We start from the raw sequence: 14,440 nt of genomic DNA on the forward strand, positions 1-14,440 counted from the left end.
AAGAGCCATATGTTAGCACATTAATGCCAATCTTGCAGGGTTTGCTGATTTTACACACAAGATACTAAAATCAGCCTGAAAATGCAAGTTAATCCTTCCATTTGGAGTAAGTTTTTAACCAGAGATAACAATAGGACAGTAAACAAACAGTGTACAGCAGTCCTACCAGTAGCAGCCAGAGATGTGTAAAGTTAAAGTAGAAGTACTGTAACACTAGTGGCATGATATTGCATAGTTGGATCCATGTAATATCATACTACTAGTGTTGTAATTACATCTGTAACAGTACTTCTACCCCCAACAATCTTCCACAGAGAGAGCAAAACTGTAAACTGCAGTAAACACTGGTGGAGAGACAGAGTGCCGTGCGGAGTGGACTCTCTAATTCTGTCTTATCCGGTGGCAGGCAGACATCTTTGTTTGCTGGCCCCGTGAGGCGAGACAAGGCAAGGCGAGGCGGCTCTAAAGCTGACTAATACCACACAGCAAAACTAGAAGGGCAATCAGACCGTGATGACCTCCGCTTGCCTCGGCAGCGGATTGCAGCCAAAAAACTAACCACTCACAGTGTAGCGAAAGAGGGAATAGATGAGTTGCGTCTGTGGGGTAATAATGTGAAAACCTTCAGGTGCTCATCGGTATCCAAAGTTGCAAACTTGTAGTAGAGGGAGAGAGAGAGAGAGAGAGAGAGAGAGAGAGAGAGGGTCCGAGGCACTCTGAAGTCCGTATTAAAAGTCCTTTATTAGTACATGGACACTATTGATAGCCAATCAATGGTGTCCATGTACTAATAAAGGACTTTTAATACAGACTTCAGAGTGCCTCGAACCCTCTCTCTCTCTAAACTAACCACTCAACTCTAAATCAGATCGCTACATTCTGGTCTACCCAAGTAATCTTGAATTTTTTGTGGAAATCCAAAGCCGTGTTGGGCAAGTTACTTTGAAAAAGTAACTAGTTACTAGTTACTAGTTACTTCTCCAAAAAAGTAACTGAGTTACTTCCTGAGTTACTCCGGTATGAAAGTAACTAGTTACCAGTAAAAGTAACTATTGCGTTACTCGCCCCCCCGACCATGTTTCATAAACCACATAGAGAAGGACGGTAAAGACAGGTAACGTTAGCCTACAAACAACAATTTATTGCAACATAATAAACCAAAGCCACTGGATGGACAATAGGCCTATATATATATATATATATATATATATATATATATATATATATATATATATATATATATATATATATGTATATGTATATATGAAGAGTTCAGATGCAAAACCCCCTAACTCCATTTCTGAAGACCTGCACTTCTATATTTTTAGAGAACCCCGTTATTGGTTTGGTTTACATTCATGTACTTGATAATACATATAAATAGTTATATTACATAAATAAAATGAAAAAATATGCAATTTTGATAGCTTTGTATTAAATAAAAATGAATTAAGATTATTTTCTGAAAAGGCACTTAGGGGGTTTTGCATCTGAACTCTTCATATATATATATATATAAAAGAAAAGAACACATTTTAATAGGCTTATTTAAATTCAACTGAAAATGTGCATGTTAAATCCAACTTTAAATTACTACTAAATGTAGTATTTACATTTTAATTATTACTAAATGCTACCCTTTCAAACAAGACTACGATTACGTCATTTTGTAGTTCACAGAGTCGTGAAGCAGTAAAAGACGCGACCTGACTCGACCACAAAATGCGGAAGTAGCCACTTTGCGTCTTTGTCTCGAAGCGTGCGAGTTGAGTTTGTGTTGTTATCAGCGAACTATCAGCGAGCTATTTCATCGTGGTTAGTGAGAAATTGAATCATGATGAAATTCTGAGCATGTTATTTGCCTATTCTGACTCTGAAGGACAGTTTTTATCTCACGAGGAGGATAATGATCGGACGAGCACTCTTTGTTTACCGCGGCGAAGCAAGGATGTTCTCTAAGCACACACACACATTGAAAATCATTTGGTGACTTTATCCGATCTCAAGTTAGTCGGCGGTAGTGGCGAATGCAGTCGTAGTGTCCATACAGGTAGGCCTATTGGTGGAGGTATTAGGGGTGAGAGAAGTGGTTCTGGTAATGTTAGCTTGCGCTCCCTCCATTCAGCCCCCGGTGATGCGGGTAGCCACCTATCCGGACGCAAAAGCAATAATCCTGGGATCAGACAAACACTGTTCACCAAGCAGCACACACACACTCATTCTGTCCCTCTTTCTGACTTCTACTGGGTGGATGGCAGCGGCGAACGTGGCCATATGTCCTTATGGAGAGGTTTTGGTAATAGAACGCACGGTGACGACGCATAGGCTACCCTAAAACAGTAACGTGCAGTAACGGAATGTATGAAATTGTAACGGCGTTATACTGACAGTAAGAATAATTAGTTAGATTATCCGTTACTGAAAAAAGTAACGGCGTTAGTAACGCCGTTTATTTAAACGCCGTTATTCCCAACATTGGCCGTTCCACAACTTTCTGGGCTGTTACCAATCCAACGAACAAAACAATCAAGGTTAAAACATCATGGGAATTATTAACTCACTCCCTGCCATTGACTTCTATAGGTGTCATTTAAAATAGTAACGCCCACTGCCAATGTCAAGTCTTTCTTTTTTTTACAGCAAGGCTTTGAGGGTCATCTCTCCAACTCTGAGTAAAAATGTCAAGCTTTTACACATACAGGAACTAATCCTGCAGGCGGCAAAAGTATAACTGCAGCTAGTCAGAGCCATGAGTTAGTTTTAATTCAAATACAATTTTTCAGCTGTGAGGCAAGATGAGGAAGCTCTATAGCTGACCAATACGTACCACAAAGCAAAAACTAGAAAGGCAATCAGACAGTGAGAGCAGAGGCTGCTCAATTCCCAAACGGATCACTGCCTACAAACTAATCAGTGTTAACATAGCCAGTTGGATTCCGTCCTGTCCTGTAAATGCAATCAAAACCCAAAACCCATTCAGATTTTTCTGGGCTGGTAACAACCCAAACAAGCAACAGACAAACAAGTAAAGATCTGTGGATTGAAAAATGATGCAGTCAACCATGTCAAGACATCTGTTGAGACACGTTGGTTATTGTTAACAAAGCAAAGGGGCATTCAGAGAGAGTAATGATCGCACACAACATTTTGGGCTGTTAAAAATCCAACAAACCAAACAAACCAACAGATGGAGGTAAAAAAAAATGGGAGTTAAAAACGCTAGTGTCATCTAGCGTGCATCTTTTGAGATACTTTGGTTATGACGATGTAAGACCTTTCAAGTCCAGTCTATTCATCCTGTTAGAATAGTTGTTGTTATGACATAGTGCAGGGATGTCAAATCTGGACCGCTGGGTCATTTTATATGGCTTGCAAGATCATTTCAAATGTGCATCACAGATACACCACATACACCATTCATAACCTAACATGACTTGGGATCAATGGGATGGCTGACCAAGTACAGTATGTCTACCCTGACTCTACACCTAGTTAACGAGGTGGCTGTTTGTTGTCAAGGTGGCCCTCCTTAGCTATAAAGTGCTGGGGGAAACCCAGCTTACCGTTATGGCTCATCCAGTGTGAGTCATCTCAAGGAAGATAGAAGGCTTGGACAGGGAGAGGATGATGAACGACAAGATGTTACCTCATGGTGTATGGAAGACTTGCACAAGGAGAGGCTGCTGAATGACAAGTGTCTACTCCAGGGGTGGAACTTTAACAAAAATCCCACCAGTCACTGTGGCAGGTAGATTCTAAAATCTACCAGTCACTCACAATTTTTACCAGTCACCATTTTTATCAGTTCATATTCAACTGTTCCAAACATTATAATGCCAAGTAAGATGATCAATACTTTTGTTTCAGAGCTCATAAATTCAGTTATTGTTATGCCAATAACTCTTTTCATCACCAATTTGTTTAAACCATTGATGTTGGATGCTGCGTATAATTCAACATTAACCCAAGCGCCTGTAGCTTATATAATGCTTTCAGTCGAAGAGAAAAATGTCCCCCATCAAGGTGACGGGTGGGTTGACATATTTCACCCGTCAAAGGCCAAATTCACCCGTCATTGTTAGGTGGACGGGTGCTTATTTCCATCCCTGGTCTACTTGCTGGCATACTGTAGGATGAGGATGGTTGACAGTCGTGCCTTCTCAAGTGGTACGTAAAGTACACTAGGCTTCCCGATTACAAACATTCCTGTCTGCGTGCACAGCTGAGGATCATTCTGCAACCTCTGATTGTTTGGAAACAGCTTGTCACTCAAAATAAAGTGCTCACGTGATTGGCTGCTTAGCATCTTGCCCCTCCTCACAGTGCAAATGTTTGTAAACGGGAAACCTATCTATAGACTGGGAAGACTTGCAGAGGGAGGGGATGGTGAATGACAATCTCTGTTCACCTCATGACAGAAGGCTTGCACAGGGAGAGAATGCTGAAAGACTGGACCTCAGTGTTACCCAGTGTGACTCAACTGGTGGTACTGTATATGGAAGACTTTAGGGCTGTAACGATATTGTATCGAACCGAGAAATCGTGATACACAGAGTCACAATACTGTTTCGTGATACATGGAGGCAGTATCGTGATACGCCCTTTCAAAGTTTTATTACCCATCAGTCCAGAAAACAACCTTATGATTTGATGTGATAGTGTTTCCAAACTTCAGTGGAGATACATTTCAGAAATCGTGGGGTGTATCGAACCGTAGGTCAAAAATCGTGATACGAACCGAATCGTGAGTTGAGTGTATCGTTACAGCCCTAGAAGACTTGCACAGGAAGGTGACGGTAAACAACAAGTATCTACTGTACTGTACTCACCTCATGGTAGATAGAAGGCTTGGACAGGGAGGGGATGGTAAACGACAGGATCTTGCTATTGCCCTCTTTATCCACTATCTCCTGCGGAGAGGTGAAAGGAGGAGAGAGAGAGAGTTGTTAATCCACCACAGCCTACCTCCTTCTCACACGCATGCAGCGTGCAATACAGAGAGAGAGAGAGAGAGAGAGAGAGAGAGAGAGAGAGAGAGAGAGAGAGAGAGAGAGAGAGAGAGAGAGAGAGAGAGAGAGAGAGAGAGAGAAGCACACACACACACACACACACACACACACACACACACACACACACACACACACACACACACACACACACACACACACACACACTTTAACCAGCCACATCCATCAGCCACACACTGGCATGCAAAGCAGGAGATAAACAAACTAGACACAAAGGGCTTGTAATCACTCAGGCACACGACTGGCCAAACACACGCACACTCTCTCTCTCTTTTCTCTCTTACCACCAGGTCTCTTACATGCAGGAGTGTGCGCGCACACGCACACGCACAGTGCTTTGTCTCTTACCTGGTCGGCATTCACACACACGCACGCACGCACCAGGGGTGGAACTTCACTTTTTTTCCCACCAGTCACGGTGGCAGGTAGATTTCAAAATCTACCAGTCACTCACTGTTTTTACCAGTGAAAGTGACTGGCGGGTTGAAAAATGTACCAGTCACCACTGAAATTTACCCGTCATTGGCAGGTGGACGGGTGCTTATTTCCATCCCTGGCACGCACGCACGCACACACACACGCAGCGCACGCACACACACGCACACACACACAGAGCAGAGTTAGTAGTACCCTTCCCCTCTGTTGTCTCTCACCAGGTTGTAGATGCCCAGGAGCAGCGCCTCGACGCAGCCGGTGTTGTAGCGCTCCCTGCTGGTGATGTGGCAGAGGTACACGCTGATGAGCTCGGGCAGGAACTGCAGCGTGAAGCGGCGGAGACGCTCCTCGGCCGTGCGGTACAGCTCAAACAGCTGGTGGCACACCGGCGCCAACAGCTGGACGGACAGGGGAGAGCAGCGGGAGAGGACGATGTTAGAGTGTGTACGTGCAGGGAAGCAAAGGGGGCAAAGGGGTCAGTTGTCCCAGGCCCAGGGAGATGGGGGGCCCATAATGGGGTCCTCATTGCATTGAATGTATTGGGAGGGGGGCCCTATCAGAGGACTTTGTCCTTGGGCCCAGCCACAGCTGTCAGCGGCCCTGTGTACGTGTGTGTGTGTGTGTGTGTGTGTCTGTGTGTGTGTGTGTGTGTGTGTGTGTGTGTGTGTGTGTGTGTGTGTGTGTGTGTGTGTGTGTGTGTGTGTGTGTGTGTGTGTGTGTGTGTGTGTGTGTGTGTGTGTGTGTGTGAGTGTGTGTGTGTGTGTGTGTGTGTGTGTGTGTGTTTGAGAGAGAGAGATGGTCCTCAGAGGTGCTATATAAAAGGAGGAGAGAAATTAGTGTGTGCATGTGTGTGTGTGTGTGTGTTGCTGCCGGTCCTCAGAGGTGCGGTACAGCTTGAACAACTGGTGACACACCGGCGCCAACAGCTACACAGTCGGGGATGAAAAGAGGAGAGAAGGGGGAGAGAGAGAGAGAGAGCGAGAGCGAGAGAGAGAGAGAGAGAGAGAGAGAGAGAGAGAGAGAGGGAGAGAGAGAGAGAGAGAGAGAGAGAGAGAGAGAGAGAGAGAGAGAGAGAGTATTGTATGCCTACGTATGGGGGGCAAATGTGTGTGTGTGTGAGAGAGAGACAGAGAGAGAGAGAGAGAAGGGAGAGAGAGAGAGAGAGAGGAGAGAGAGAGAAAGAAAGAAAGAGAGAGAGAGAGAAAGAGGGATCGATATACAGCATAATAGAGGAGCACAGGAATTGTAAGTGTGTGGCACTAGAAAATGAGTGTAAATCAAACACAGATAGGCTGTTATACCTGCGATGTAATAATAGTTAATAATACTGGACTGGATGTACTAATTATTGAATGAAATCTCGCAGAAGTCAGCAAAGCCTTGATTCTGATACTTCAATTCGCAGGCATCTCGAAAGTGTTGGCCTCCAATAGTTAAGCAATTCACGCAAATATAATGGACTAATAGCACACAAGATTTTGTCAATATCTTTCCGTCTGTTCAGAAGTTTCATACAGACAAAAATCCATAATGGATGGATGGATATGCACACGCACAGACGGAATGACTCATAGATGTACAGTGCAGACGACCAGAGAACAGAATGCACCTTCGGAATAACAGCGCACAAACATGCCAATCCCACCATAAAAGCTCTTGGTAAACAAGTGTGAAGTCTGCTCTGTACATCCCAAGAGAATTACCACCGGTGCTGGATACTACATTACCGTTAGACATTGAATAGTTCCTTCACTGTGATTCACTTGCACCTGCACCAACTCACCCAACAAAAACATCAAAATAACGACTAAATCTGGAGTCTGGAAATCATATCTGTTCACAAAACAGAGCACTATGTACGTATGGCACACAACAATGGGACTTGTGCCTCGCAGTAGGTAATGTACTAGAAAAAGTGAATATGTTTTTGGCACTTCCTTACTGATAGCGTACAACATACAAGAAACAAAATGGCACCCTAGTGGGGAAACCATAGACATGTAAATATTTAGTGTACCTACCTCATTGGCTAATAGTGTAATATAATGCACTAGTGTGGCATTTGCATCATGGATTATTTGGGCCTCAATTCAACCCTTTGCTTCCCTGGAGGAATTCACAGCTTCAGCAAAGTAGTATAAAACCACTTCATATTGCATTGTCATATGGTATGTTGATAGACAAAAATATAAAAGAGAGTTTGCCTGATGAAGGTCTAGTACAGAAATGGTCAGTGTGCGGGAGTTTCTTCAAGTTGTCTGATAAACAAAACTATACAATGTATTTACTAACTAATAATTGGTGTGATAACGTGTACTAGTTTTGTACTTACATAATATCGCACCAGTCAATCCACTATAACTAATGAGGTAAATACACTGTAACACAGAGGCCCCTTAAGACAAATACCATGTTTCCTCAAATAATAGCCTGGGTTACATACTCTCACAAAAATTAGTTTGGACCAGGCTATGAATGGGGCGGGTTACAATTTGAAGGAGGCCAGTCATATTTGCCATCGATAAACACACACCCGCTGTACCACAGACTACTATAAAAAGACAGGCTACTGTTAGGGGCGGTAGTTTCGGAGCGAGAGATCCGCACACTTAAAATCCTTTTTTGTTTTCTTTTATTATTTCATGGACGGATTACGTTTCGACTTCAACAGTCTTCATCAGATTCCAAGATACTGTTAGGGGCACGACTGTAAATTGAGGAAATACGGTATTTTACAGTACATTTGCGTACAGGAGAGGAGAAGACTACCAACCTCACTGCTGGGATGGGCCTGGATCACCCTGTAGAGAGCTGGGACCAGGGCCCTCTTCAGATGGAGGCTGCCCGCATAGCGAGGGATGTTGACATCAGGTAATGCCTGGCAAGGAAGAAGCACAACAATGAGAATGTGAATAGGGAGGAAGAAGGGATGTTGTCATCAGGTAATGACTTGTAAGCCAGAATAACAGCACAAGGAGATACATAAGGGGAGAGAGAGAGATAAAGATAGAGATAGATAGATAGAGAGAGAGAGAGAGAGAGAGAGAGAGAGAGAGAGAGAGAGAGAGAGAGAGAGAGAGAGAGAGAGAGAGAGAGAGAGAGAGAGAGAGAGAGAGAGAGAGAGAGAGAGAGACAGACAGACAGACAGACAGACAGACAGAGACAGACAAAGACAGAGGAGGACGGGAAGGGACGGGAGTGAAAGAAAAACAGAAAGGGAGAATAAAAGAAACAAATAAAGAAAGAAAGAAGGGGAGAAATGAAAAGAGAAACAAAGAAATGGTGAGAGAAGACAGAGGATAAGAAAAAGGACAAAAGGGAAAAATAAGGAGAGAGAGACAGAGAGACAGAGAGACAGAGACAGAGAGACAGAGGCAGAGGAGAATGGCAAGGGATGAGGAAAGAAAGAAGGAGAGAACTCAAAATAGAAAAAAAAATGGTGGGAGAAATGAGAGTGGATGATAATAAGGAAAAGGAAAAAAGAGATAGATAGAGTAGAGGGATACATAAAAGAACAGAAAAAAAGAAAGTATATGGAGGGGGAGTTATTCTGAGGAGCGGTGCTGATGCACAATGCCTCCCTGCAGCACTGGATGTGCCGAGTCTGCCTCTCTGTGTGTCATACATGTACATGTGTGTGTGTGCTGTGTCTGTTCTGTCCATGTCTTCCATGTGCCTCTTTGTGTGTGTGTGTGTGTGTGTGTGTGTGTGTGTGTGTGTGTGTGTGTGTGTGTGTGTGTGTGTGTGTGTGTGTGTGTGTGTGTGTGTGTGTGTGTGTGTGTGTGTGTGTGTGTGTAGAGTCGCTGACAGCTTTGGCTGGGCCCGGGACAAAGACATCTAAAAGGGCTCCAAACCCAATGCATACAATGTAATGCGGATCCAATTCTGGGCCCCCTCTCTCCTTGGGCCTGGGACAAGTGACCCCTTTGTCCCCCCCTGTCAACTTCCCTGTGTGGGTACATGTGTATAATATGTGTGTGTGTGTGTGTGTGTGTGTGTGTGTGTGTGTGTGTGTGTGCATTTGTGTCATAGGTGTACCGTCTGTGCTGTGTCTGGCATGTGTGTTGTGTGTTCCTGCCTGCATGAGTTCCTGTTTGTGTCACAGTCATACGTGTGCTATACGCGCTATGTCTGTGTCATGTACCGTATGTCTGGATGTGAGTATGTGTCTCGTGTGTTGTCAAGCAGTGTGTGTGTGTGTGTGTGTGTGTGTGTGTGTGTGTGTGTGTGTGTGTGTGTGTGTGTGTGTGTGTGTGTGTGTGTGTGTGTGTGTGTGTGTGAGTCCTAGCATATTTGGACTATGCCTCCCAGCAAGATGTTCTCACCTTGAATTCAGAGAGCCACTCCTCCACCACAAAGCGCTCTGGTCCGAGCATGTTCCTCCCCTAGCCAAGAGCACGTGCAAAAGACAACACAACAGCAGAACATCAGCAACCAAAAGCAGCATGCTACACATTCTGCACTCTCTCTCTCACACGCATAAAAATGTATTAGCCATGCAAAATAAACTTCCGCTCCTACACCTGAGCATTGGTTCTCAGTCTCTCTCTCTCTCTCTCTCTCTCTCTGTCTTTCTCCCCTCTCCCTACACACACACACACACACACACACACACACACACACACACACACACACACACACACACACACACACACACACACACACACACACACACACACACACACACACACACACATACTACACAATAACCAAAAATATATTATGCAAAATATTCCTTCTAGTCCAAAGGTACACCTCAGCATTTGGTTCTCTCTCTCTCTCTCTCTCTCTCTCTCTCTCTCTCTCTCTCTCTCTCTCTCTCTCTCTCTCTCTCTCTCTCTCTCTCTCTCTCTCTCTCTCTCTCTCTCTCTCTCTCTCTCTCTCTCTCTCTCACACACACATAAAATACAATAACCAAAAACATAATATACAAAATATTCCTTCTCGTCCTACACCTCAGCATTTGGTTCTCTCTCTAACACACACACACACACACACACACACACACACACACACACACACACACACACACACACACACACACACACACACACACACACACACACACACACACACACACACACACACACACACACACACACACACACACACACACACAACCAAGTCACCAATCCTATTCTACTTAAGAAAATGCAACCAAATACATAGACACCCACTCACTACATGCAAGAAGTAGTCACTGCCTGTTCCCACTCAGAATCAATCCACACAAACCCAACAAACAAACATCCTCAAAAAACACATCAGAGACACTTCTCACAAACACATGATACATACCCTTTTACACCGGACATGCAACAAGTTACCACCACATTTTCTTGCAGAAGCAAAAGAAAACACGCATACATACACCTACCATACATCCATACGAACACACACCCAACAACATACACATTACATGGACATAAGTTATAGTAGTGTAGTTGCTCTCACCTCCCTCTGCTCACCGCCCTCCGCTCCTACTGGTGTAATTGGGCTAGAAAGGGCTGCTTCTTCTCCATGGCCGCGGCACTCCTGTCCTGCACGCCTCACTCAGCTCAGCTCAGCCACGGGCAGCGCGGCTCAGCCACGTCCGGGAACCTGCGCTGGGCGGCCACACACACACAACCAAGGCTCTAAATTAGCACCAGTCAACCAGCCAAGTTCTGACGAAATTTTAATTTGGCTGGTAGAGAAGAGCAACTTGCTAGCCACTTTGTCCTAGTTGTCAGTATGTGTTTGGCTAGTAAGATTAACTTCTACGAGCCATTTTGGCTGGTGATGATAAAAGGTTAATTTAGAGCCCTGCACACAATCCAACCACGTTCGGCCATGAGACACCAGCAGTTCAGGCAGGCAGGCAGGCAGGCAGGCAGCCGCTCCAAGATTATACAATTGCCCTTCAACCGTGATTAGTGTAGTGTAGTGTAGTGTAGTGTGTGTGTCTGTGTGACTGTGTGTATGTGTGTGAGAGAGAGAGAGCCAATGGACTTGGTGAGTAAGAGAGAGGGAGGAAGGGAGGGAGGGGGAGACAATGACAGAGAAGGAGGGAGAGAGAGACAGAGAGAGAGACGAGAGAGAGAGAGAGAGAGAGAGAGAGAGAGAGAGAGAGAGAGAGAGAGAGAGAGAGAGAGAGAGAGAAAGAGAGATGATGATGAGGGAGGGAGGGTGATGATGAGAGGGAGGGGGGGAGGGAGGGAGACACCATCTCACGTCAAATCCAGAAGCCGCCTCCCTCTCAGTCAGCCAGGTGCGTGTGACACGGACAAAGCCCTCCTCCCGGAGAATAGTGTGGCCAAGAATGCTTTTGTTTACACCGCTCTACCAACCAGCCATCTTAGCAACAGTCTGTGTGTGTTTCAATGTCTATCTGTCTATGTATGTATGTGTGTGTGTGTGTGTGTGTGTGTGTGTGTGTGTGTGTGTGTGTGTTTCAACGTGCATCTGCCTGTGTATGTGTGTGTGCGTTTGTGTGTCTGTGAGTGTCACACAGATAAGACGGACCAGCCTAAACCGGCCGATGGCAGCGTCAAAGAGATTTAGCAGAGAGATGGGATTTTTGTTTTCCTTCACCCCTCTCGTCTCGACATAACACACTCCATCTTTACCAGCTATGCAGTGCATACGGAGCACGAGTGATGCCAGTAAAGAGATCACACACTCACACACACACACACACACACACACACACACACACACACACACACACACACACACACAAGGCGGCAAATCTGGTCGACCTCAGTGCTCGGGGTCGTGGCGCACTCTTGAACATGTGACGTGGTCTCGGTCGGACCGTAGGGGTGGGGAAAGTGACTTCCTCAGCCAGCGAGTGAGTGAGCGAGAGAGTGATTGACAGGTGGCAGAATTGGATAAGGGCCATTTAACTTCATAAGCCCAGACCTGGCAGTCAGCGACCACAAACAGACACCGTGTTGTCTTCTACGGTACGGTACGGTGCTGTACTGTACCCCCCACCCCCCCATGTTTTGAATCAGACAAAATTGAGAAGGACCTCGAGCACAGGGTGATATCCAGCCCTGCTATTCGGTAAGAAGCTTAGTGACTCCTATGCCAGATAATTAAGTGTATACAGTACCTCCACCACGGCATTACAAGCTGGGCTTAAAATAGATTTCGCTAAAAAGAGCTTAGGGGGAGCAGACGGAGACGAGAGAGAGGCAGTGAGAGAGAGAGAGAGAGAGAGTGGATAGTGAAGGTGCTGTATGTATGGATGATGGTGGGATGAATAAGGGAGACTTGGGCCTAAGTGCTAGACTGCTGCAGAAGATAATTAATAATTTGGAGACTCAATCATGTTAAGAACACTGTGAGTGTATGAAGTCATAGCAGCACATAAAGCACATAAGCAAGCAGCCATCCTGTTTCTAAGTGCACTGTCACAATCTCGAGTCTGAGGCAAACTTAACCAACTCAATAAGTAACCAAATTCCGATCTGGCCGTCCGCTCCCTCTCATGGCGCACAATCCTTCTGCACCTGCCCGCGGGGTCAGATGTCCGACTATAATCTGCCATAGACTCAGTGCCTCCTCTATAGACTGCACACCTAAGCCCTTGGTCAGGGTCACGATTAGGCTAATTGGAGATAACAGAACACGGACGCTTTACTCCCCTGTGTGTGGCAGTCTACTACATAAGGCCGGCGCGTCAAAACGCAGACGACTGGACTGTCATTCATCTATCCATCCCTCCATCATCACTGCAAGCTCATAACCGCTCCCTGGTCTCCATGACGACTCCGCCACCACGACCACGTGGACCATCCTCTCTTTCTCGTGCGAGTGACTTGGACGGGGCTACGGACAGGGTTGGCAGCTTTGGGGATGAAAGTGCTTGCCAGGCACCATGCCAGCGTGGGTGTGCGTCCTTCAGGCACCGGCCTCCAGTCGCCAAACGACAGCACTCCTCTCCTCTCCGAAGGCTCAACGCCATTGCTGTGTGTGTGTATGTGTGTGTGTGTGTGTGTGTGAGAGAGAGATCATTGGTTCACATGCGCGGTGTTAACATGAAGTTCATACAGATACCAAAACAGCAGCAAAATGGCCAAATATTTTTGTTTTTGTTTTAGCCATTTCAGCACCACCCCAGCGTACAGTTTATCAAGCACACGCAGGGCACTAAACGCCACTGTCTGGAAAGAAATCAGAACACTTTTCAGTAAACCCTGCCCCATTCAGTAGACTAGTGTGGAAAGCCATAAACGCTGCCCGATTGAAAACAAGTGGTCGCAAACCTGTTCGCAGTGTACGCTGCTAAATTATAGCGCAGGATTTAAGATGGGGAATATTACAGCGAATATAATGGCTATTCTTCCCAACATTTTTGACGACATTAGTGCACATGACAGGTACATGACTTATTTCGCGCAAGATATGACAGACATTGTTCCACAAATAACTGCAGATTTTAATCATCACCCTAAATGGTGCCATATCGAAGACTGCGTGTGTGTGCGGATATATGTGGTGGAACGCCTTAGCGAGGCATTCGCTAGATATTTTCAGCAGAATGACATATTTAACATTACATCATCTCTCCTCAATAATACATACCCATGCGTGTGACCTCCCAATGCTGCAGGAAGGCTAGTGAGGCTCTGGCGGTGGGAGCGAGCTATCCCTGCGGCTATTGCTGTAGTCCTTGAACGAAGCGACAATTTGAGCAGCAATTCGGAAAGCTCTAAGCGACACTACCCATACCACGGCGATGGCAGCAGCCAGGTACAGCATTCCTCAAAATAATAATTCGCTCGTTTGTGCAAACACGTATGCTCTCCCAGGGCCCACGTAAAGTCATTCCACCGATCTCCTTTTTACTGTTGACATCTCTCTTCCTGCCAACTTGCTGCCTGGCTGCCGTGCGCACTGCGCAGCTATTGGATGGTCACGACAAGAGCCTGGTGAGAGAGACTCAATTGGTCAGGTAAACAGGTGACCCGACGAGGCCCCAGCGCACA

The 14,440-nt window shown here is 45.7% G+C and overlaps 1 protein-coding gene across 1 annotated transcript in view; it reads right to left on the reverse strand.

Annotated features, from left to right (window-relative positions):
* LOC134460145 (hyccin 2) overlaps positions 1 to 14,306 on the reverse strand; it is a 41,910-nt gene extending 27,604 nt beyond the window's left edge. Inside the window, exons 1-6 of the mRNA XM_063212605.1 lie at positions 14,037 to 14,306; positions 10,917 to 11,063; positions 9,788 to 9,847; positions 8,236 to 8,340; positions 5,681 to 5,860; positions 4,830 to 4,910 (exon numbers count right to left, since the gene is read on the reverse strand). Of these exons, the coding sequence (XP_063068675.1) occupies positions 4,830 to 4,910; positions 5,681 to 5,860; positions 8,236 to 8,340; positions 9,788 to 9,838 (417 nt within the window). The 5' untranslated portion in view covers positions 9,839 to 9,847; positions 10,917 to 11,063; positions 14,037 to 14,306. The remainder of the gene's footprint in view (positions 1 to 4,829; positions 4,911 to 5,680; positions 5,861 to 8,235; positions 8,341 to 9,787; positions 9,848 to 10,916; positions 11,064 to 14,036) is intronic.
* Positions 14,307 to 14,440: the final 134 nt, after the last annotated feature.

This window comes from Engraulis encrasicolus, chromosome 12 (genome assembly GCF_034702125.1).
Source record: "Engraulis encrasicolus isolate BLACKSEA-1 chromosome 12, IST_EnEncr_1.0, whole genome shotgun sequence".
Taxonomy (NCBI): domain Eukaryota; kingdom Metazoa; phylum Chordata; class Actinopteri; order Clupeiformes; family Engraulidae; genus Engraulis; species Engraulis encrasicolus.